The 21,074-nt window shown below is 48.1% G+C and overlaps 3 protein-coding genes across 3 annotated transcripts; 1 reads left to right on the plus strand and 2 right to left on the minus strand.

Annotated features, from left to right (window-relative positions):
• The first annotated feature begins 351 nt into the window (after positions 1 to 351).
• UBE2Z (ubiquitin conjugating enzyme E2 Z) lies at positions 352 to 11,764 on the plus strand. The gene is made up of 7 exons (XM_072356709.1): positions 352 to 799; positions 2,647 to 2,719; positions 4,696 to 4,883; positions 6,725 to 6,836; positions 7,424 to 7,536; positions 8,066 to 8,156; positions 9,209 to 11,764. Exons 1-7 carry the CDS (start codon positions 465 to 467, stop codon positions 9,377 to 9,379), a joined length of 1,083 nt encoding a protein of 360 aa, XP_072212810.1. The 5' UTR covers positions 352 to 464; the 3' UTR covers positions 9,380 to 11,764.
• SNF8 (SNF8 subunit of ESCRT-II) lies at positions 11,762 to 15,081 on the minus strand. The gene is made up of 8 exons (XM_072356710.1): positions 14,936 to 15,081; positions 14,527 to 14,577; positions 14,047 to 14,185; positions 13,647 to 13,751; positions 13,361 to 13,433; positions 12,747 to 12,888; positions 12,451 to 12,525; positions 11,762 to 12,282 (listed from the first exon to the last, which is right to left on the minus strand). Exons 1-8 carry the CDS (start codon positions 14,987 to 14,989, stop codon positions 12,145 to 12,147), a joined length of 777 nt encoding a protein of 258 aa, XP_072212811.1. The 5' UTR covers positions 14,990 to 15,081; the 3' UTR covers positions 11,762 to 12,144.
• A 1,254-nt stretch (positions 15,082 to 16,335) lies between these two features.
• Positions 16,336 to 19,535, minus strand: GIP (gastric inhibitory polypeptide). Its single transcript, XM_072356852.1, has 4 exons — positions 19,462 to 19,535; positions 18,304 to 18,450; positions 17,827 to 17,958; positions 16,336 to 16,432 (listed from the first exon to the last, which is right to left on the minus strand). The coding sequence occupies exons 1-4, from the start codon at positions 19,533 to 19,535 to the stop codon at positions 16,336 to 16,338; spliced, it is 450 nt and encodes a 149-aa protein (XP_072212953.1).
• Between the last annotated feature and the right edge of the window lie 1,539 nt (positions 19,536 to 21,074).

A 21,074-nucleotide genomic window follows, 5' to 3' on the forward strand; every position in this document is an offset into this window, starting at 1 on the left:
ACAAACCAACCCATTCTTGAGACTATTGGGAGAAATGATTTTGCGTATCCCTGGGATGGCAGCGGTGACCTTGGAAGTCAAATGGGCTCAATGATGGCTGAGCATCATCGCTCAGCATCCCTAAAGAGCCTCAAAAAGCTCCCATTTCCACAAGCCAGACTTCTCTGCCTCTGCAATCCGGAGCAGTCCGCCATCACAGCAGGGGGCGCTGTTGCACGGCGGTGCGGAGCGCTGGGGGGGGCAGTCTCAGCGGAAGGGCCGCTCTGGTACCGAAAGGTGACTCTATGGTAGTTGTGGGGGGGGGGGGGGGGGGGGGAGTTGGCGTCGGTAGTGGGAGGGCAGCGCGGGGGAGGTGACGCTCTGGGCGGTGATCGGTGGAGGAGGTGCGAGGCGGTGGCCGCTCTGGCCGACCGACTCGTTGGTGCGGAGTCCCGGAAGCAGCGTTCTCCGAGGCCGGGCGCGGAATGGCGGAGAGTCCGGCAGCCGAAGAGGCGGCTCCGGCCGCGGTGCTGGCGGCGACGACGGGCAGCGGTGCTGGCGGCACCTCGACCGGTTCGAGCGGCGGAACGGGGAGCCCCGGCGTCTTCATCCCCGCCGAACTGTGGGCGGCAGCGGGTTTCGGCTCTTCACCGGCGGTCGCCACCGTCGCCCCGGTTAGCGGCGGAGCTCCCATCGCTGCGGCGGCGGCGGCGGCTGCGGGGGCCGCTCTCCTCACGCATTCCGCCTTTTGGGACCCCACGGTCAGCGGTGACTGGGATAGCGAGCGGCCCAGCTCGGCCTGCCTGCTGCGGATCAAACGGTGAGCGGGCCGCCCTGCCCTGCCCTGCCCCGGGGCCGCCTCCCGTCTTCTCCCGGCCCATAGAGCTCCCTGCTGTTCCGCTCCGTGGCTGTGCGGGGGCCGCCTGCGTTCCTCAAGGGCGCTGGTAACGGTCCGCGAGGCCACGCCGTCCTCTCAGCCCGGGTTCGGGGCTGTGGACGGGTTCAGGGGCTCCCCTGGATGGGGCCTGGTGGTCGCTGGGGAAGAGAAGGCTCAGGGGGAGACCTCATTGCTTTATAGTACCCTGAAAGGAGATTGTGGGGATGTGGGGGTCGGCCTCTGTGCCAGGGAGCAGCTGTAGGACAAGGGGTGATTTCTTGATGTTGTGCCTGAAGAGGTTCGGGTTGGGTATTAGGAGAAATTCCTCCTAAAGAGCAGCGAGGCACTGGCAAAGGCTGCACAGGGAGGTGGTGGAGTCACCATCCCTGGAGGGACTCGAGAACCGTGGAGATGTGACACTGAGGGATGTGGGCTGGGCTTGGACTTGTGGATCTGAGCGGTCTTTTCCGACCATAATGATTCTATACTTCATTACCGTGCCCCAGGGGCTCTTTTAGGTGCAGCCCCAGGGCTCTGTAACGAGGGGTTTGGGTGCTCCTGCTCTTGCTGTGGCCTTTGGCAGCCACGCTTTGTGGCACATTGCCCTCATCCTGCCCTCATTGTGCTCCTTGGAGGTGCTGTTAAATGGGAAGCAGAACGAGCTCCTCCGTCCCCATCAGCAGTCGAGTTTTGCAAGATGTTATCCTAAACTTCCTGGTTGGTGCCCACCCATTTGGCTGCTCTGGCTTTTTAAGGATCATCTGGTTAAACCCAACGTGTCAATAGCCTTTGATACCATGAGCAATACGGTCTTTTATTGTTAGAGATATTGGCACCGTGTCAGCAAGTTCTTCCTCTTCCTTCAGAACAGTATCGCTGCCTGCCAGGCTCTTGCTCATCCTTGTTCTGTTGCTTGTTCTAGAGCTAGTCTGATGCCTTCCAAAGATGGCACCGGATACTCTGGCAGTTTTCCATCCAAGCACTGAAAGCAATAACTTCATAATGTTAAGTAGGAAGGCAAAACCTCTCCTGTTGTTCTCAGACTTGTTATTGCCCTGAATAGCTCTCTGAGCTCTGGTTGCTTCCTGAACAGGTCTAGTGGTAGCTTGTCCCAGAGTATCGTGCAGTTCTGATGATGGTGGGGAGCTTTTTGGCAATAAAAGGTGCTGTTTGGTGCATCTGTAAGCTCGTTCTTTTTCAGTTCATTTAATCCAGGAAATAAAACCGTTGTGATTTAAGCTGTGTGTGTGTCCGTGCCTCCTAATAGCACTTGAACCCACTGTCTGATTAAAACCAAACCTGACAGAGCACTTTTCAGACACAATCCAGGTACTGTAATGTTGGGGGAAAAAAAAGTGAATGGGTCTATAGAAGGGGCTTCGTAAATAGTCCAAGTGTATGGAGAGAAAGCAGGGAGGTAAAGTTTTGTGTTAGGTAACAAAATTCACCAATGAGAGGTTTTTCGTGTTGACCTTAAGAGAAGTTTTATTGTCAATTCTTAGGTTATGGGGTAAAATACAAGGCAGCAGGTTGCCAAGGCGTTGAGGTCTGATGCCTCATTGAATGCTGCTTGTGCTCTTCAACTATTGTTTAGGATAAGTTAAGAGTGCTCAGCCAAGAAACAGACCCCAAAAAAACCCAACATCAACCACTTTTGAGTTGCAAATTCCCATCTTACAATTCCATCCCTTTGCATCTCTACACAGATTTGTCCACTGGAACATTTCATGCCTCAAAGGCTGATGAAAACCAAGGGAGATCTTGACTAATTCCTGTTTCCTTTATTCCAGGGATATTATGTCTATTTACAAGGAACCACCCCCGGGAATGTTTGTTGTGCCTGATCCCCATGACATGACCAAGGTAAGAGACACTTTGGAATGAGTTCATGTTCCCACTCTTCTATATGTTGCTGTTGATGGCTGCTCTGAGGGTTCTCCCAAATGTTGTAATCCCTTCTTGTTTTGAGAGAAGTCGAGTCTTGTAAGAGCACAGTGCAGCTCTGGGTTTCTTGGTGACAATCTGGGCTGCATTTAAATAGGAGGAGGCTGTCAAGTTAAAAATGGCTTTGTGGAGAGATACCATCACAGGAACTTGAGGAGTTTCCACTGATAAAGGCAGCCCTATTTTGTGGCCCTATGAACTAGCAGAGTGCCGATCCAGCTTATTCTTTCCCTTACAGATGCTTGAAAAAGAATCACTAGATTAGCTCAGAGAGATCTCTGTGGAAATCTATTGGCCATGGGGGGCTTTGTGAGGGGCTGGAAATGAGGAACGTATCTCAGTCACTGGAAATGATATGTAAGTCACCTACGGAAGGCAGAGGTGTTGTGAATTGATAGTGGGATTTATCCCTGGGCCCACATCCTGTCCTGCTCTGGAGCTGCCTACCTGGCACTCACAGGTAACAGAGTCTCTCACAGTGAGGTGGTGGGTGCCCTGTCTCTGGAGGCACCTGAGGTCAGGTTGGACCAGGCTGTGAGCACTTGATTGAGCTGTAGGTGTCCCTGTTCATTGCAGGAGAGTTGGACCATCTGGCCTTTACAGGTCCCTTCCAACTCAAACAATTCCATGAGCTCATGCAGATCTGACCTGCAGAGCTATTCCCATCACATCATCTCCAGCACATCTGTTCCCTGGGGCCAGGTGTGTCTCTTGTCTCTCCTGCTCCAGTTCTTCCCCTCCTGGCTGCCTGGCTCTAGGGATTTTCCAGGATATAGAGAGTTGCCAATTACACCTGAGAGAGTGCAGTGATCTTGGAGGCTGACGTTGCTCAAACAGTGATCTTGATCCAGTGCATTCCTTGGCTGATGCTACCTTTCTCCAGCCAGTGTCACCTCATCTGGCTGTGTTGGGTTCTGAGAAAGCTCTGTGTGTGTGTGTATGTGTGTGTGTGTATGGGATTGCTTTGGTTTCTCCTCTGCTGCACACTTCTCTCACCCCCCCCCTTGACAGACTTGGCAATCCCTTGGTTCCCTCAGTGTGAGCACCTGCCTGGCTTAGGGCTCTTTTTGGAGATAGCACAAAGGGGAGTGTCTGTGTGCAGACAACTCAGACCTTGGGCATTTTGCTGGAGCTCTGACCTCCCTCGGTTTGGAGGTTGAAAGTGCCAAAATGCCCTTCAGCAGGAATGCGGGTTTGTAGAACAGCAGCCTTGGGGTTTTGAACTAACATCCTAGGTGGGTGAGAGGATCGTTAAAGGAGATTGCTTGGATGGCTTCAGGAGGATGGAAAAGGAGGAAGCTTCCCTAATAGCCCAATGGGAGCAGATTTCCTGGTATGCAATTGAGATCTTTTTGAAGGTAATTAGCAAGGGGAGCGTGGGGTCTTAATTTCAGATCCTGGCAGAAGTAATTAAATGATTGGTTTCAATAAAACCAAATCAGCACGAGACCATAAAACTGAGGAATGTTCTGGTTTTGGTGGAAAAATCTGCCTTTTTTCCATGCTAAAATTAGACTTTTTTTTTCCCCCCCTCCCCATATTTGAAATCTTTTTAAAGCAGAGCTTACCAGCTTGAACTGTGATTCAGTCTGCTTTGGACTGTGTCGAGATGTATGGGAGGCAGCTGCTGTGGACCATGGCCAAACCTCGTGTTGGAAACCTGCTCTGCACATTGAGTGTGGCAGAGGGGAGAGAAGTGTGCAGCAGTGGCTCTGGCTAAGGAGGGAAGGAAGGGGGGTGGAGGGGTTGTGTATGGCCTGCATGTGGCGTGTGCTTGGGGAAGGTGCCGTGTCCATGCCTGGGTGGAGGTTTCTTGCCTTCGGTTGGCTTTGTTGAGGATATGATGGTGCTGCACAATTTTGAAGTGGTGCGCAAGATGGGCTTTTGTTTTCCAGATTCATGCATTGATCACAGGCCCATTTGACACGCCTTATGAAGGGGGTTTCTTCTTGTTCCTGTTTCGCTGTCCTCCAGATTATCCCATCCACCCGCCAAGGGTCAAACTGATGACAACGGGAAATAACACAGTGAGGTTTAACCCCAACTTCTACCGCAATGGGAAAGTCTGCCTGAGTATTCTAGGGTAAGAGGAGACTTTGGCTCTTTTGGTGGGAAATCAGGAGGTAGCCACAGGCTGCACTGTGCCTCGCACATCTTTCTCAACACGCTGTGCCCTGATCTTGCCCCAGACATGCTTGGATGCACCTTTATGCTTCTGTGAAGTTATGCACTGGATCAGAGTCGTAAAGCAGCACAAATTCCTCTTCTGAGCTAAGAGTCTGACTCGTCTCTAAAAGCATCTGAATGAAGTTCAGTGAATGAAGAATGAAGTTCAGTGAATGAAGCATGAAGTTCAGTGGATGCTGCCACTTTTCTGCTTCCCCTTGCAAAGCCCTGGCTTGAGCGCTGCCTTTCTTCTGCTCTTGCTCTTTGCAAGCTGATCCTTCATGCTTTCTGAATGCAGGTTTTTGTGGTTTTAATTTCCTCCCTGTGTGTGGGTTTAAAAATAAATAAGATTAAAAGCCTCTAAGAACTTCCTTGAAAGCCATTTGAGTGCTCTGGGCCTCCACCTACATGTAGTATGTGGGGCTGAGCAGTAGGTGTAATGATTTACAATCTCTGCTCCCATGCTGCCTGTTCCAACAGGCTTCACTGCTTCAAATGCTTGTTACTCACCTGTTTAGTTTTTAAACCGAGTCCTGATTGATTCAGTGGCTTCTAGACTCTACCAGAGGAACTCTGACCATAGTGTGATATTCCCCACCCCATCTGGTTTCAGTTGCAAGTAAGGAAGGGTTTTTACTGAGGCTCTGGACTGGTGCACATAGAGGCAGCCAAGTGGGGAAGGGGCAGCGATGGCTTGAATTGCTGTAGGGGTTTCATCAAACAACAGGAATCTGAGCACAGCTGTGGTTGTGAGACTGGATGGTTTCAGCAGCACTGTGTGTGTGCCCCTTATGCTCAAGTTGATTCAAGTCACTGATACTCATGTGCTGGTCTGGAGCTGGGAGAGAGATGCAGTGTGCTGGGAAACATTTTCCTCAGCCTTTCTGATCCAGTGAGCTGGATGCCAATGCCTGGGAAGCACTGAGGTGTGCAGGGCTTGTCTGTAGCTCAGCGAGCTGAATGCCCAGCAGCTTCCATGCAAGCTGCCTCGTTGCTCATGTAGTGTAGCTTTGGCATGGAAGCTAGATTATTGAAGAGTGAACAAAGAGCCTCAGCCTTACCAGCAACGGGAAGCTGTGAATGAATTTAGGAAGAGCATATGCAGGTCAGTACATCCATGTTCAGCTCCCAGGGATGCAGCTCTCTATCTGGAGCTAGGATATAAATGGCAAGTAGCAGAGCAGCTTTTCCTGACCTGTTGTTCTGTGCAGAGGTTTTTTGCTACATTCCACACGTTAAATGGGTATCTTGTTCCTACAGCAGTGTATCCATGAGTGCTTTTGGTGACAGACCTTGTGCTGAGTGTCTGCATTGCTAACTGCCCAAGTAATGGTCTTGTTTGAGTCTGCAAAGTTAGATGTAACTTCATAAAGAGTTGCAGTTCTTGACTTACTGTAGAGTTGGCAGCATGTGTTGCTTCAGGATGCTCTGCAAGATGATAGCCTTAGCTCTGAACTGCCCTGAGATGTGTTTGAAGATGGCACTTTTCCTCAGCTTTTCCCTCTGTGTGTTAGCTGTGAAGCTCCCCAGCCTCTTGCATGGCTCAGATCAATGTTCTCATTTGACTAAGAGAATAAACCGCCTTCAACCTGGAGACTTTCTCAGTGTGCAGTGCTTTGTCTTTCTGAAGCAGCTGTTACATTTCTGTACGGTGTAGATGTGTTTTCTGAGCTTTCTGATCTTCAGTAGTTGGAGGGATGGTGATTGCTGGGCTAATCCTGTGTTGTTAATTGATGCTTTTCTATCTTGATGCTTTAGCACTTGGACCGGGCCTGCATGGAGCCCAGCACAGAGTATCTCCTCAGTCCTCATCTCCATCCAGTCTCTGATGACTGAGAACCCGTATCATAATGAACCCGGCTTTGAGCAGGTGAGAGTTGGAGATGGTTCATCTTTGATTCTGCAGCAATTTCTCCCTTTGCTCCACACCTTGACCTGGTAACGAAATACATTCTGGAAATGGGGACAAAGCAAGGCTGTGTCACTTGGCTTTTTTTAAAGCTTGTTCTGCCTCTGGTCAGAGCTCAAGGGGGGGACTTGTGAAGCTCTGAACTGGAGGCTGCTTAGCTCTCATGTGTGTGAAGTAATAGAAGAAGAGGCATTTCTCTGCTACATGACTCCTGATACAGCTTCCACGAGACACGCTGTCATGCAGAAACCAAACTGCTCAGGTTTTCGTGGTTCTGGCATCCCAAAGAGAGGCAGTTTTCTGTGCCAACTATCAGCTGACTTGTCTCCCCAGCTGTGCGAGTCCAAGGCTCTGTAGATGTAGAAAATGGTGCCAGCTTTTTTTTTTTTTGCTTTTGCTTTTTCTCCAGCATAAATGAGCTCAGCATACACTAAACAGACATAGCTGTAGTGGGTTCATGCACCAGTGAAATTCATCAGTCTCGAGAGTGTGAGAGACGAAGAGCCTTTCCAGTAACATGGACTCACTGGCCCAAATTCTATTTCCAGGAGAGGCACCCTGGGGACAGCAAGAACTATAACGAGTGTATTCGGCATGAGACCATCCGAGTAGCAGTGTGTGACATGCTGGAAGGAAAGTGTCCCTGTCCTGAGCCACTACGGTATGGAAAGGGGGCAAGGAGGGAGCATGAGAAAATGGGTGTGGGGAAACAGGTTAAGATTCTCAGGTTGCCTTTCCTGGGCTCCTGAGATGTGCTCCAGAGAAGAGCAAGTCTTTAAATCAACCTTCTCTAGTGCAAAGTGGTTTTGTTTCTTCTGAAATGGATGACTGCATCTATGTCCTGCCTAGGAGCTGTGCATTGACCAAAGCTGTGTTACTGTGCACCAGTGGCTGCATCCTTGATTTGTGTTTGAGATAAATGTGCCTTCTCTTAGAGGGGGAAAAAAACCAACATCTCAGAGAGAGAGAAAAACACAGCTGTTGTAGAAACACGTGCAGGATCTGTTCAGCTGCAGCAGTGCTGCAGTTTGTTTTGTTCTGTGTCCTGCCTAGCTCTACCCAGTTAGTTGTCTGGCTTGAGCTGTGCTGATTACATGGCTGTGGTTCAGTGGGATGCTGTGACCCTGGATGATGCCACCATTGTAATACTGTCATTCTCTGTTGACTCTTTGCTGTCTGATTATGTTCAGGGGCGTAATGGAGAAATCCTTCATGGAATACTACGACTTCTATGAAGGGGTGTGCAAAGAGAGGCTTTATCTCCAAGGACAGACGATGCAGGTGAGTGGCAGATGATTTTCTTGTTGATTCAGAGCTTTGATTCCAAATACACTCAGAGTGACCAACAGTTGCACCGTGTGATGTGCAGCATGGGGCGGATCTGCACCTTTTCTATCAACTGTATGTTTCAACTCTGAGCTAACCATGAAACTCCTGTGGATAGAACACTAACGTTCCTGAGTTCAGAGTATGCACACAGTGTTTTCAGGGCTGGTAGATTTCTCTCAGTGCTGGACTTGGTGGCAACTGAGCTCTATTGCATCATTTGTTTGTTGAGATGCTGGTAAGATTTCTTTTTCTTCCATTTCTTTGCTCGTACAGATAGAAACTTTTCTCTGACACTGTCAGAGTTGTTCTGTCAGATGAAAGTGGCTGACGGAGGCAAAAGTATCTGGAGGAGGAAGGAGTAGAGGAACAGCAACAATATGGCAAATACAGCCAGACAGGTTGAATAGAGGAGCTCATTTCTGTAGGAAAATAGACTTTACAGAATAGACTGCCAAGCTATTTGCATCTGAACACTTCTTCCTCCCTCATCAGGCACCTCTTGTCTGACTCATTGAGAAATTTCACTGTTAAGAAGAGCTGGAGGTGTTTGATTTAATGATCTAGTGTCTCTGATCTGAGCCCTTCTTTCCTGTCAGTGCCATCACTGTGTAATTCATAAAACGAAAGCACTCCTGAAGTAGGGAGAGTTCATGTGCTTTCTTGTTAACTCTGGGGCCACGTGGGACAAGTGAAATGTTACCACTCCTTTATATAGCCCTGGCAATTGCCTTTAACGTGGAATAGGGATAAAAGCAAAAAGTATTAAAGCAGCTGGGCACCTTGATTTAAAATGATTATGTGGTTTCACAAAGCACGAGTTGTGCCTGATGACTCTGGTGGCCTTGTAAGGGAAAAGTAATTGGTATCGGTTTTGAGTTTTGTGAGGCCATTGACCTGGTCCCGTCTTAAAGTGGAATTTAACAGTTATTATACAGCTGTCTTTAGACCTTTATCCTTCTGGTAAGAGGTCTATATTAATGAGTTCGTCTCTGGTTTCCTTCCAGGATCCTTTTGGAGAAAAACGTGGCCACTTTGACTATCAGTCCCTATTAATCCGTTTGCAAGGAATTCGGCAGAAGGTGCAAGAGAAACATCAGCAGGAGAATACAGAAATAGACTCTGAGAGCAGCTCCTCTGAGACAGAGACAGACACTCAGGGCTGCTCCAAAGCTTAGTGCTGCGTTACCAACGGAGAGGCCAAGCCGTGGGGATGTTCTGTCTTCACACTAGAGTACCCCTGACAGACTCAACAACCAAACCAATGCCAGAGTGGAGAAAACTGTGGGATATCTTCTGTCTCCTTTTACTGCTCTGGTGGATAACGCTGAACGAGAAGACTTCATGCTAGACAAAGCCGAGCTTGTGACAGGCTACTCTTACAAGGTACTTAACTCTACTAGAAATCCGGAGCATGTGGCATCAGGTTATTTTTTGAACAACATCTACACTGGTTATAATTATTATTATTATTATTATTTTTTTGTCTCCATTTGATTAAAGAATGAGATGTAGACTGCAACTCCTCTTTACAGCTTTTCTGTTCCTAGACAGTGAGCCCTTCCCTGGGGCCATGCTGAATACGGAGCTGTAGCTGTAGGAGTGCTTTGATGAGTCTGGGGTATGACATGGCCCAGGCACTGTGTGCCTGAATGAAACCTTTTTGTGCAGACTGGGAGAGATGGAGCCTGTCTGCCCTGTAGAGCCCATCTACCCAATGTCTTTCTTCTAGACGCTGTTCTAGACAGACCAAAGATAAAGAGCAGTGGTGGAATCTGGGCTCCGTTCTGAAAGCTTTACACAAGCCATGGGTGACTTCATCCACTGAGATTTTCAGGCACAAAAGGGGAGGATGAAAAGGCAAGAGCCCGTACATTGGAGTGCAGGTCTGTTCATCGTGGTGTTTTGGGGAAGGGAAGGTGAGAAAACCATTGGTTCAGAGATAGGGGAGCACTAATAAAAAAAAAACTAAGCCTTGTTTGTGTAACTCTTTTAAGGTTTTGATTTGAATTTAGTATTCTAGAAATATTTTATTCTGGCTGCTCTGAACAGAGAGCTGTTTTGTTTCCTTCACTGAAGTACTTTTTGCTTTCCATCTCTCCAGTCAGTGTAAGATTTCATTTTCCTCCTGCCACCTCCCTCCCCACAGCAACCTTCATTGCTCACACTGGAATGCTAGGATAAGGGGCAATTCTAGCTCAGGAAGCCACTGTTTCTGGGTGGAGCTTTCCAGAGGTGTACACTTAGTTACTGACTGAAATTCCTTTGCCAAACTTGGCTAAGTGTGAGCTGGATGAGTGTTGTAAAGTTAACACTTCAGTACTTTGAATGTTTTAAACGGCAGCTTTTTACTGTGAGCAAAAGCAAAGCTGGAGGAGAGAGGCACGTGCTGGCTGCAAGTGCGATTATGTCAAAGATGCATTCGGTGCAACTTGGGTGGAGGTGAATAAAAGCTTCTCCAGGTGGAAGACCCCGGTGATGATTGATTGAACCAGGAGAATGTTTTGTTGGTAAACAGTTTGACTTTCTTTCACGAGGACTCGGATAGAAAGCTGAGCACAAAGTTGCACGTTGTCCCAGGCCCTCTCCCCCAGCACCTCCTTGTTGCATACTGGTGGTGGTGGGAGAATGTTCAGTGCAGTCATTCTTGTTCTAAAAGCAAACAAAAAACTGACACGGGAGGAATGGCCAAAAGACCCCTGCCATGCACTGTACAGAAAGGCATTGTCCTGTAAGTCACTGAATTATTTTCAGTCTCTGATTTATATTGGCTCTTGCAGAACTCAGAAGCCTGCACACTGCTCTCTAAGCAGCTCTGGAAGGTGAAAACGTTTCTGAACTGTAGATGTGCCATTTAACAAGTAGGGGAACCATTTCTCCCTTCTAGCAAGCAACCTCCCCTGGGTCTGTCATTGGTATGAATTAGACTTTAACCTTGTCTTCCCTCAAGGGAAAGCTAAACTTACATAGGTCTCACTCAACACATACACCAAATGAGAGTAAATAAAGCTGTGTTCACCTTCAAATAAGGTCTCGGGGAGGCAAGCAGGGTCTCCTGAGAAATCATGAGCTGAGCAGTATGCTACTTTTCTGCCTCTGTAATCCTGTTGTAAATGTCACGTTGTTTGTCACCATTCAGTAGCATTGTGGATAGAGCTGTGACTCTGCTGCCTTCTCAAGGCAGAGCTGGTTCTGAAATCTGTTTGCGATGCATGTGGCATTACCATCCACCCATCCAATGAAACAAGAAAATGCCTTATCGTGGACACTATTCACCTAACTAGCATGTGGCTGTAAAAGAGAAGTATTAGTTTTCTAGCTCTAATGTCGTCTGTCCTACCATTTCTGAATGTTTCCATTTCAAAGTGACAATCCTCCAATGACTGCTCTAGGCAGAGATGTTTTAGCAACAGATTTTTAGACCTAACCGAGTCAAAAAGAAATATATATATGCACAAGAGTCACTCTAAGATACCTTGTTTATATACTATTGTACATAAGATTTCTTTTTTTTTTCTTTCTTTCTTTTTTTTTTTGGTGCAATAAAGTTTGTTTTGGCAGAATCCAGACTGTGGTGCTCCTTAGTGGAACGACGCCTCATTCACAGAGCAGAGGACTCGGTTTCTGAGTGGCTTTAGAAGCAACACTGCTGGCAGCGAGAATCTTTAGACAGTCATATCTGCATCCTCCATGACCGCAGTTGCAAATAGCAATACTTTTCCTCTTGCTGTGACAAGGTAACTACTGTTGGCAATAATAAGTGCTATTTCCACTCAAGGTAGAGGAGAAAATCCCAAGGTAACACGAATGAGTCCTATTAAACTTGTCAAGCTAGACACTTCTTTTTACAAAGATTTATTTCAAGTCCACTGTCCCTGTGTTTCAGGTGATATTCAAGTACCCTCACAAGAAGGCTTGGATACAGGCACAGAACACTTAGCAGTCAAGGTATTGCCTCCTTGGCTTCCTCTGGAGTGATTTCCTGAGAGTACAACTCTGTAAAGAGAGCAGGCAGCCAGTACTGAGGTTCTCCTTCTGCCTGGGTATCCAGCCAAGCCATTCCTTCCTTCAGCAAGTGTTCCTATTCAGACAGAGCAGAAAGTGTGAGTGAAGCTTAACTGAATAGCTGACAAGCCATTCACAGGGGAAGGCCTCACCCTGCATTTATTATACAGTAAGGGAGTGTGTAGAACTCAGGGCTTTTACCCATCACTGACCTCCCCCGTGCACAAGAGGCCCTCATACATACCAGAACTTGCTTTGCACGTTCCACCTCCCACTTGAGACTGGACTTGATCTCACCAACTGTTACGTAGCCCTTTTTCTGCAAAGAGAGGAAAAAAAAAATAGCATGCTTGTAGTCGAGACTGAAGCCCACAGTTTAAAAGAGCGTGGACAGTTTTGCCTACAGGCCTGATGTAACCGTAGCACAAGCTCTAGATTCACATTCACACTGGAATGTTGTTATTTTCCACACCACGTGCTCCATCACTGAAACAGGGAGGTTCTTTCGAGGTGGTATTTTAAAGTCTCCTGGCTCTGTACCTCCGCAAGCTGCAAGACGACTGTGTGATCCATGTTCAGTTCAGCTGGTACAGACTGAATCAGATACGTTCCACCAACAGGGATAATCCCAAAGCCACTCCCCAGGACCTTCAGTTTCTTGATTGCACGAAGGAGATCATCTCTGAAAGCAGAAGTTGATGCAGGGCTTTGAGCCAAAAGCTTCTCCCAAACTGCCCTAAGTTTAGTAAATGAGGAAGACTTCATGTGAAGAAGGCGTAAGATACAGCTACTGGAGCACACTGCAATACCAGATAATCAACAGCTGATCTTGTTTCTTATTTTTAGAACTAATTTATCTGTGCTCCTCTATAGAAATAAGTGCAGGTGTCAGTCCCTTCCTTACAGCCTGAACCAAAGCAGCTTCAGCAGACCGTGACAGTAGGAGCACAGCATTTGCAGCCCAAGCCAACAGCTCTTTATGCTTATGGCTCACTCCTGAAATAGTCATTAACTACAGAGCACATGTACAGGATTAATTGCTTGGATCTAGAGTCCAATTAACATCAGCACCTTTGAGCCCAGCTGAGATCAAGCACTCAGTTCTCTCTCTCATGTTACTGGTTTCCCATTTCCTACAATATACAGGCACTCACTGGCTGACTTCCTGAGCAAACTTCCCTCTTCCTTTCAGCACTTGCTGATGAAGTTCTTCCAGTGTTATCAGACCTAGGAGTCAACAAAAGGAGACAAAAAAGCATAACTGCAAAGCAAGAAAATTACTCCAGCCGTAGTAGTGAAGGCTTCTTTGTGTGTTAACCACTGGCTCAGTCTTGCCTCACATTATACTCCCACAACGTATCAGATTCCAGCTCCTATTGGCTTTGCTGTTAGCTTCAGATTGCCCTTTTGGAGTGAAGACAGACACAGGGAGATCCTCACCTCCATTCCTGTGTTTCAGAGCCAGGCAAACTTCAATGATCTGCACACCCAGCTCATAGTAGAAGTCTCCAACTCCCAGCATTTCGGACCAGAATCCTTTACCAGCTGTGAAGCGAGAAAGAAGAAAGTGATTGGACCACTGACAAAAACACCTTCCTTAACAGCTACTGGTGCTCACAAACCTCACTGTGAGGGCTCAGTGGAGGCAACCAAAGAGGCTCTTCACCTTTTTCCTTTCCCCCTTTTAAACTTATATCACCTAAAAGCATATTACAGCCATTCTCAAACCCTAAGAATCAATACACCATCAGACTTTCCCAAGGACAGTTTCTAATGCCTTCACTGAGAATCCCTTTCCAGGAGGATCTTTAGCTGTTAAGCTCTGCTGCCTGGCCCTCACATGCTAAAGGATCCACTCCAATTGTTGCACACATATCCTGGAACTGGACCCTGAACTCCGGGTTTTTACGGATCTCTTGCTTGTGTTTGCTGGCAAACTCCTCCAAGTTGGTCTTAAACATGTCCAGCTGTTTAGACATCTGGAAAACAGTGAGAGAAAAGGATTTCTGCTTAATCCTTCTGTGAGCACAACCCCCAATGTACACTAAGCAAGCACAGCCCTAAGGCAACACTCAGCACTCCGACGTGCCACCCACCCTCAGTGGACTCAAAAGGAAGGAAACAGCTCTACATAAATGTGACGTTGTTAAGGTGGAGAGGAGGGAGGCAGAGCAACAACTGCAACAAACAGCACAGCTCTAGGAGGGAAAAGCAGCTCAGAGGGTGCCATCGTTCCCCACATTGCTTATGGATAATGAAACCCTGAGACAGTGTGAGATGAAGCCCGGATTCACAACCACAGCAGGGGTGGATCTCCCACCTGAGCCAACTGGTCTTCAGCCAGGACTGTCCCTCGCTCCTTGTACTTGGCCTGTAGGAGGAAAACAGAACATTAGAGACAGAGCTGAAGGATAGAGACAGAGAACGGAGCTGAAGGACAGAACCAAACCCCAAAGCGGCTGAGGGAAATGCTCCTTCAGTGACGGATGAACCCAGAGACCGCAAGCAAGTGAGGTAAGGATCACCCTATAGGATGGCTATGGAGATGGGAACGAGCCCACCTTGAGCCAGAAACCCCCCTACCACAAACCAGAACGGGCCTGGATCCCTCACACTGAAACACCGGACTCTGCCAACTCACCTATCCCGACACCGGCGGAGCTTGACCCCCCTATAAACACACTTAGGAGCTCCCATTGGGGTCTGGAACCTCCCCGACCCCCCCTCACCTCCGCCAGCTTCTTCTTGGCGATAGCGCCCGCACCGACCCCTCTCCGGTGCATCCCGGCTGCACCGCCGCGCGTCGCGCACCTTCTAACGTCATCAAGCCGCGACGCAACATGTGAACCCCCCTCCCTCCACCTTATGGGGCGGCTCTTAGGGCAGCCAATGGCTTCCAGCTCCTGCTCCGTTCCCACCGCCCTTTATAAGGGTCATCATCCAACCGCAGCTCCTCATCTGCTCACCCGCATCCCGTCTCCTCGTGCTGTTGGGTTCTGAGCTCATTGAGCGCTGTGCCCTTCTATTTAATTGCTGGGTTAAAATCCAATCCCTCCCCCCCCCCCCTCCCTCCGCTCCGACCCCAAAAGGAAACTTCATCTGATCGCAATTTCGGGCTAAAAGTCTTTTATTTCTTCTATTGGCAAAGTGGGCGATACCCAACGCGGAACCTCCTCAGTGCGGCTGTAGATGGGGCTATGGGAGCTCTTCAGGCTGTGCTGTGGTCACGCAGCCCTATATGGGAGGGAAAAAAAAGAGCCATAAATCCTTAATGGTCCCACATTTACCCCGTTTGAACGCAGCTCCGAAGGGAAACAAAGTGTTATTTGTTGCCTTCTTTACCCACCAGCCACCTGTGGCACCTTTTGGTTGTATGACATGACTCGGTTAACAAGTATCCAATAGAAAGTAGGTTTAACTTCTGAGACAGAGCAGCAACAGATCAAAGGGATGGAATACAGAGGTTTCCCTACATTCCCCTGTAGGATGAGCTCAGCACTCAGTTGTTGTCTCTGCTTTGTGGTTGCCTGCTTGGTTCCCAACCTGCATGGAGCTCTGCATAGCACAGAGCAGCCTCCACCTCCTCCATTTACAGCCAGCCTATCCTTCTTTCATGTGATCATAGAATGGCCTGGGTTGCAAAGGACCACAATGATCATCCAGTTCCCACCCCCTGCTATGTGCAGGGTCACCAACCAGCAGACCAGGCTGCCCAGAGCCACATCCAGCCTGGCCTTGAATGCCTGCAGGGATGGGGCATCCACAGCCTCCTTGGGCAAGGAGATTCTTTCATCCTTGTCCAACTTTTGCCATCAGCATCAACAGTTTTGCTCTCTACCTTCTTCTCAGAAAAGCAGCATAGAGGATTTATTAACCCATAGACTATTAACCTTCTCTAGACTGCTGTTATTTGATGTTTGTCCATCCTCCAGTTCATCGCTGAAGACTCTTTTGCAGAGCCAAACTCTGACCAAAGCTCTCAACTCTCCAATGAAATCCAGTTAATCCACACCGTGTGAGCACTCAGTGGTCATCAGAAGATGGAACACAGCAGCAATAACCCTTGGGACAGGGGCTTTGTACGGTGCCACAGTGGAAGGGATGCTTTTACTACAGGCAGAACAGTGGCTCACCTTGGTCTGCAGAGGTCAGTTGACATTAACCATGTCAGAAACTCCTGGTTCACAACATCCTTCAAATCTTCTGAACCTTCCAGAGAAGCAGAACTGCAAGAAATGTGACAAGCCATCGAGAGAGGAAACAACCTGAATGCAGCACACCACAATCTTCTCCCAGTTGCATCAAATTCACACAGATATCTTATTTTCCTTTGATTTCATGCACTGCTCGCCAGCTTGTCAACCCTGAATCCTGGCAACATCTCCCTTTGATTCTCAGTAACCTGTTATTCTGAACCAATTGTTTCACTTCATCCTTAGGCTAAAAAACCCTTTAGAACAGCCCTTCCTTTCTCCCTCATTGTGAAAAAGCCATGTACAAATCTCTGCCTCATAGCCTAGAACAAGTTAATGCCACGTGGATTCAGGTCTTCTAGGTTTTCTCCATCATCTTTCCCTCCAGGTGCCACTTAGATTTGTTGGCCAGGTTGGCCACTGAGAAGCTTGAACCTATTTTTGACATGGTGAGATGCTGCCACAGAACGAAGCTTTGATCTTGGGAAGTTTGGGATGCTGAGCACTGAACACGTCCGTCAGGCTTAGAGGATGAGAAGGAAGAGTCCCCAACCCCCTCTTTTCCCCACATCTTCCCTCAGCCCCAGCAGGCACCAAAACAAAGGCAGAATGTGGGTGAAGCAGCATCTGTGCTCCAGGATGACAAAGGAAAGACTTTGTTCCCAGGCAGGACTTTCCCCCCACAAGTTGTGCTTTTTAGTTGCAATTAAGGAGATTAAGGCAGACACTGAAATTTATTATTATGATTTTCAATGCGTCTATTCAAGCTGATGAATCTCCAGTATCAAAGGTTTTCTTTTTTTGCCACCCCACAACCAGAACAGGTTAGACAAATATCTGTCAGGAATGGTTTCAGGCAAACCGATCCTGCCTTGTAGCAGAGGTCAGACCGAATGACCTTTTGAGATCCCTCAAAGCCTTCATTGCTTTGATTCTGCATTTCGGCATGACTAGCAACTCTCAGTGTCCCATTTGCTGCGTGCTTGGCGTGAAACACCTCTGTGAACCATAGCAGAGCTTGCTTCCCTCACCCCAGCTCATCCCCTGCATCCTCGTTTCTAAAGCAGCTGCAAAAGACAGCAAGTGTTGTCTTCATATTACCAAAACATTTCCCTCGTTTATTTGCTGCCTATGTATATTTGTAATATAGAAAGTGCCCAAGAACAGATATTTGGATGGATCCAAATAACTGACTTGATTTTGGAACATTTGGTATCATCAGCTCAGATCGGGAGTGTTGAAAGAGGAACTTGGTGAGCTGAGCTTATGCTGAGCCAGCAGGAAGCTGTGAGTAGAAAGCTGGCTTTGAGTAGACCAGACTGCAATGGTTTGGTTAACTCAAAGCGTTTCGTTTTAAGCTGTGATCCAAAGGATGCTGTAGGACCAGCCATGTCTCAGTCTCTGTTTTCAGTTCTCTCCGCTCTCACCTCTGATTCTCCTTGGCTTTTAGGAGCCAGGCAAGGAAGTCTTTGGCTTCGTGGCTGCGCAGGTCCAAGCTTTGGTCACTGGCTGCGGATAGCTGGGGCTCGGCTTCTCTCTTGTTCGGCTCAATAACGTTGCTGGGAAGGCAAAAATGGGCAGAAATCTTAACTTGAGGCACCACAAGAGGGTGCTGGAAGGCTGCTGTTCCTCAAACCCATCTCCTTCCCCGTCCCAACCAACAGCAGCAGTGGGAGAAGGCAGACGCGAGCACGGAGGAGGCTGCGCCGTGTGCCGACAGAGCAGAAAAACCTTTAGGATTTAGAAGGGGGAAAAAAAAAGAAATACAAGAAAAACAACCCCCCATCCCCCAGGGAATCACTGCTGCCGTCCAAGAAAAATATCCTCAGCTCTACATGCTAATGCAGCCATCACTTGGCTGATGACAGCTGTGAGTTTGGAGCGCTGGAAGTCTGCACACTCACTCGCTTTTCTTCTCTCTCCGGGCCAGCAGCCACTCCACGAAGTTCTTCTTCAGCATGTTATCCATCGTGCGGCTGTAGTCGCTCGCCAGTGTGGCCTCCGAGTAGCGTCTGTGCATCGGTCTGGCGCCGGGAGTCCTTATGCTGAGGCTGCAGGGAGAGCAGTGTGGAGCACAGTAAAGGAGTGAGTGCTGCCCAGCTCTGTAAAGAGCTGACCCGACAAGGAGCTGGCTTGCTCCTCATCCTGGTAACCATTACTGCCTACCGACACATTTGCAGCTCACATCTGATAGCTTGCGAGGTGAACTTAGGATATTTGGAGCCAGCGTGACTCTTCATAACATCATTGAATCATGGCATCATTAAGTTTGGAGAACATCAGCATCACACAGTCCAACCACCATCCCATCACCAATGTTGCCCAGTGACCCACATCCCTCAGAGCCACATCCTGCCATACTCTGGTGGATCTGAACTCTGACTCAGTCCCAAAGGATGCTCAGACACCTTCTCCAGTGAGCTACACAGCAAGGAAACCTCCTCCTACATCCTCAAAGAGCCTGAAGGGGGGATGGCAGGTGACAATTTGAGACCTTCAGACCAATCTGACGATGCAGGCATGGTTGGGGACTACCTGAATTAGCCAAGGATGTCAGGGCTGATCTTTCTTTGGTACTATAAGCTGGAATTTCATCAGCTCCTACTTCTCTAATAGGGATTCTTTTGGACCTTCTTGGGTAGCAGCTGGAGGTTCTGTGTCAGGAACTGAACAGAGGGAAACTATTACGTCCCCATTTTATGTAACTGGTCACATTTTCAGGAGCTTAGAAAAAAGAAATGCCCCCTAGCCTACTTCTTGTGAGATGATTACATCTTGTTCTAGTTCCCAGCCAACCTTCTCTCCCTGGTTGACTTCCAGCTTGCTACTCCCAACCTGGAGCTATAAAGTTGCTAGGGAAAACTTGGGAGTTCTTGGCTTTGGCATAAAGGCTTTAGTTTGAGATCTCTCTTATCATTTGTTCATCTCTTTATATCCAAGAGCCACCTCGGGACTCATGTTCTCACCTTTTTACCAGGATGCCAATGGAAAGAATCCATTTGCTTTCAGCGGGAAGTTGGAAAAGGCTCAAAATACATCGTGTGCTTTCCAGATTCACTTACCCCGAGACGTTCTCTTCCATCAAAACAAAGCTCAGAGAAGCAAAAAGAAGCGAGAGAACTCTCAGGGACATCATTTTCGTGGCTGATTTCTCTGTTCAGAAGCGGAGGGCGATCTGGATAATTTGGCCTTTGGGACAGAAGGGACAAGACAGTGAGCCCAGAGGGATGTGCCATGGTTGGGCACAAGTCTATGCTTGTTAACATGACTCTTCAGTCCTAGTGTTTGGAACAGCCTCCTCCACCATACACAGCCCTCCTTTGCCATCCCCAGATAAATTACGTTTTCAAGACCAATGCTTGTCCGCCACCAGGCTGCATTTTGATGTTTGTTCCCCATATTTTTATTGCGACCACCCAATTCATTGTGGTTTGCACGTATCTGAAGGCAGGGAAGTTGTCCTACCTCATCTTTGCAAGCTGACCCTGAGGGTTCCTCTTTGTGCTTTAAGGATCAGTTCAATATGGGAACATACTCAGGATCAGGCAGTCCCAATGGCAAAGAGGAGAAACATAGCACTCTGCCTTCCCCTCCCTACAGCTCTGCAGGATTCAGGAGCACAATCTAATTACTGGTGTAACTATGACTAACTACTGGTGTAGATCAGGACTCCAGCATCCCACCCTTCCAAACTGCACTCCTACATTAAAGCAACGTTGCTCTCAGAGTTGCTCACGCTCCTCACAGCTGGGAAGCTGTGGCATCATTGCACAAACGTTCTCAGCCTTTCTGGTTGAATGAGAGGAATATCAGATAAGTTCTGCTATCCCAAAGACAGTAAATTCAGAGGAATACCTCCAAAAGCAAAACATGCTGTTCTGAGCACTCAAAACTCCCCTAAATTGTTTACAGCCAAAGCCAAAAGCTACAGAATGCATTGAGAGAAGTGGGTTTCACAATGCAATAAGACAGAAGAATGGCTGTGATTAAACAACGGGTTTCCCCTCTTATTTGCCCTTCATTTTATATATTGCCGTAGGTGTGACAGATGCCAACCTAAAACGTACTGCATACCAAACCCTCCTCTGAAATCACGGTCTTCACTGCTGAATAGCTCCATCGTGCAGACCCTACAAGGAAAGCTGCTCCTCACCACTGCTTGGGGAACAAGTCAGCCCAACAGCTCCCCCTGCTCTGCTGCCTTCGAGCAACTCTCACACTCATAGAAGGAAAAAGAATAATATAAAGATAAAATAAAAAGAGAGTCCAATAGAGAGCTTCTTACCTTCCTGCTCCCTTGAGGCTGCCCAGAAGCTTTCAGCCAATTCTGGTGCCCAGAAGAGACCCTCCAGATCCTTTATATACATTCCCATGATGGGACCAAACCCACTTCCATGAGGCAAACAGGAAGCTGAGCACCAATCAGAGCAACTCAGACCTGCTTAGATCTGCTCCATTAGGTCCATTGACCCACGGAGCGGGGAAATAACCTTTTAAATTATGTTTGCATTAATGGCAATTAAACACGAGTATATCGCGAAATCAAGAACTGTGGGCAGAATACAAACGGTCTTGGGCTGAACCTTATTTCCACGCAGCACCTGCTTCCCTGGCAAAAACTGGATGTATTCCCATCTCTTCTGTTGTCAGGTGTGAGCGTCACCTTAGGGAGACC

This window comes from Excalfactoria chinensis, chromosome 24, assembly GCF_039878825.1.
Source record: "Excalfactoria chinensis isolate bCotChi1 chromosome 24, bCotChi1.hap2, whole genome shotgun sequence".
NCBI classification, from domain to species: domain Eukaryota; kingdom Metazoa; phylum Chordata; class Aves; order Galliformes; family Phasianidae; genus Excalfactoria; species Excalfactoria chinensis.

What these genes read in the sequence shown, in the direction of transcription:
- UBE2Z (XM_072356709.1), top strand. Translation starts at nt 465, where the DNA reads ATGGCGGAGAGTCCGGCAGCCGAAGAGGCGGCTCCGGCCGCGGTGCTG. An exon ending in ATCCCCATGACATGACCAAG is followed by an intron (nt 2,720 to 4,695) that starts GTAAGAGACACT and finishes TTTGTTTTCCAG; the next exon opens with ATTCATGCATTGATCACAGG. An exon ending in GTCTGCCTGAGTATTCTAGG is followed by an intron (nt 4,884 to 6,724) that starts GTAAGAGGAGAC and finishes TTGATGCTTTAG; the next exon opens with CACTTGGACCGGGCCTGCAT.
- SNF8 (XM_072356710.1), bottom strand. Translation starts at nt 14,989, where the DNA reads ATGCACCGGAGAGGGGTCGGTGCGGGCGCTATCGCCAAGAAGAAGCTG. An exon ending in CCAAGAAGAAGCTGGCGGAG is followed by an intron (nt 14,578 to 14,935) that starts GTGAGGGGGGGT and finishes TTCCTCCTACAG; the next exon opens with GCCAAGTACAAGGAGCGAGG. An exon ending in TGGAGTGGATCCTTTAGCAT is followed by an intron (nt 13,752 to 14,046) that starts GTGAGGGCCAGG and finishes CTCGCTTCACAG; the next exon opens with CTGGTAAAGGATTCTGGTCC.
- GIP (XM_072356852.1), bottom strand. Translation starts at nt 19,535, where the DNA reads ATGATGTCCCTGAGAGTTCTCTCGCTTCTTTTTGCTTCTCTGAGCTTT. An exon ending in ATGGAAGAGAACGTCTCGGG is followed by an intron (nt 18,451 to 19,461) that starts GTAAGTGAATCT and finishes CTCTCCCTGCAG; the next exon opens with CCTCAGCATAAGGACTCCCG. An exon ending in AAAGCCAAGGAGAATCAGAG is followed by an intron (nt 16,433 to 17,826) that starts GTGAGAGCGGAG and finishes CATTTCTTGCAG; the next exon opens with TTCTGCTTCTCTGGAAGGTT.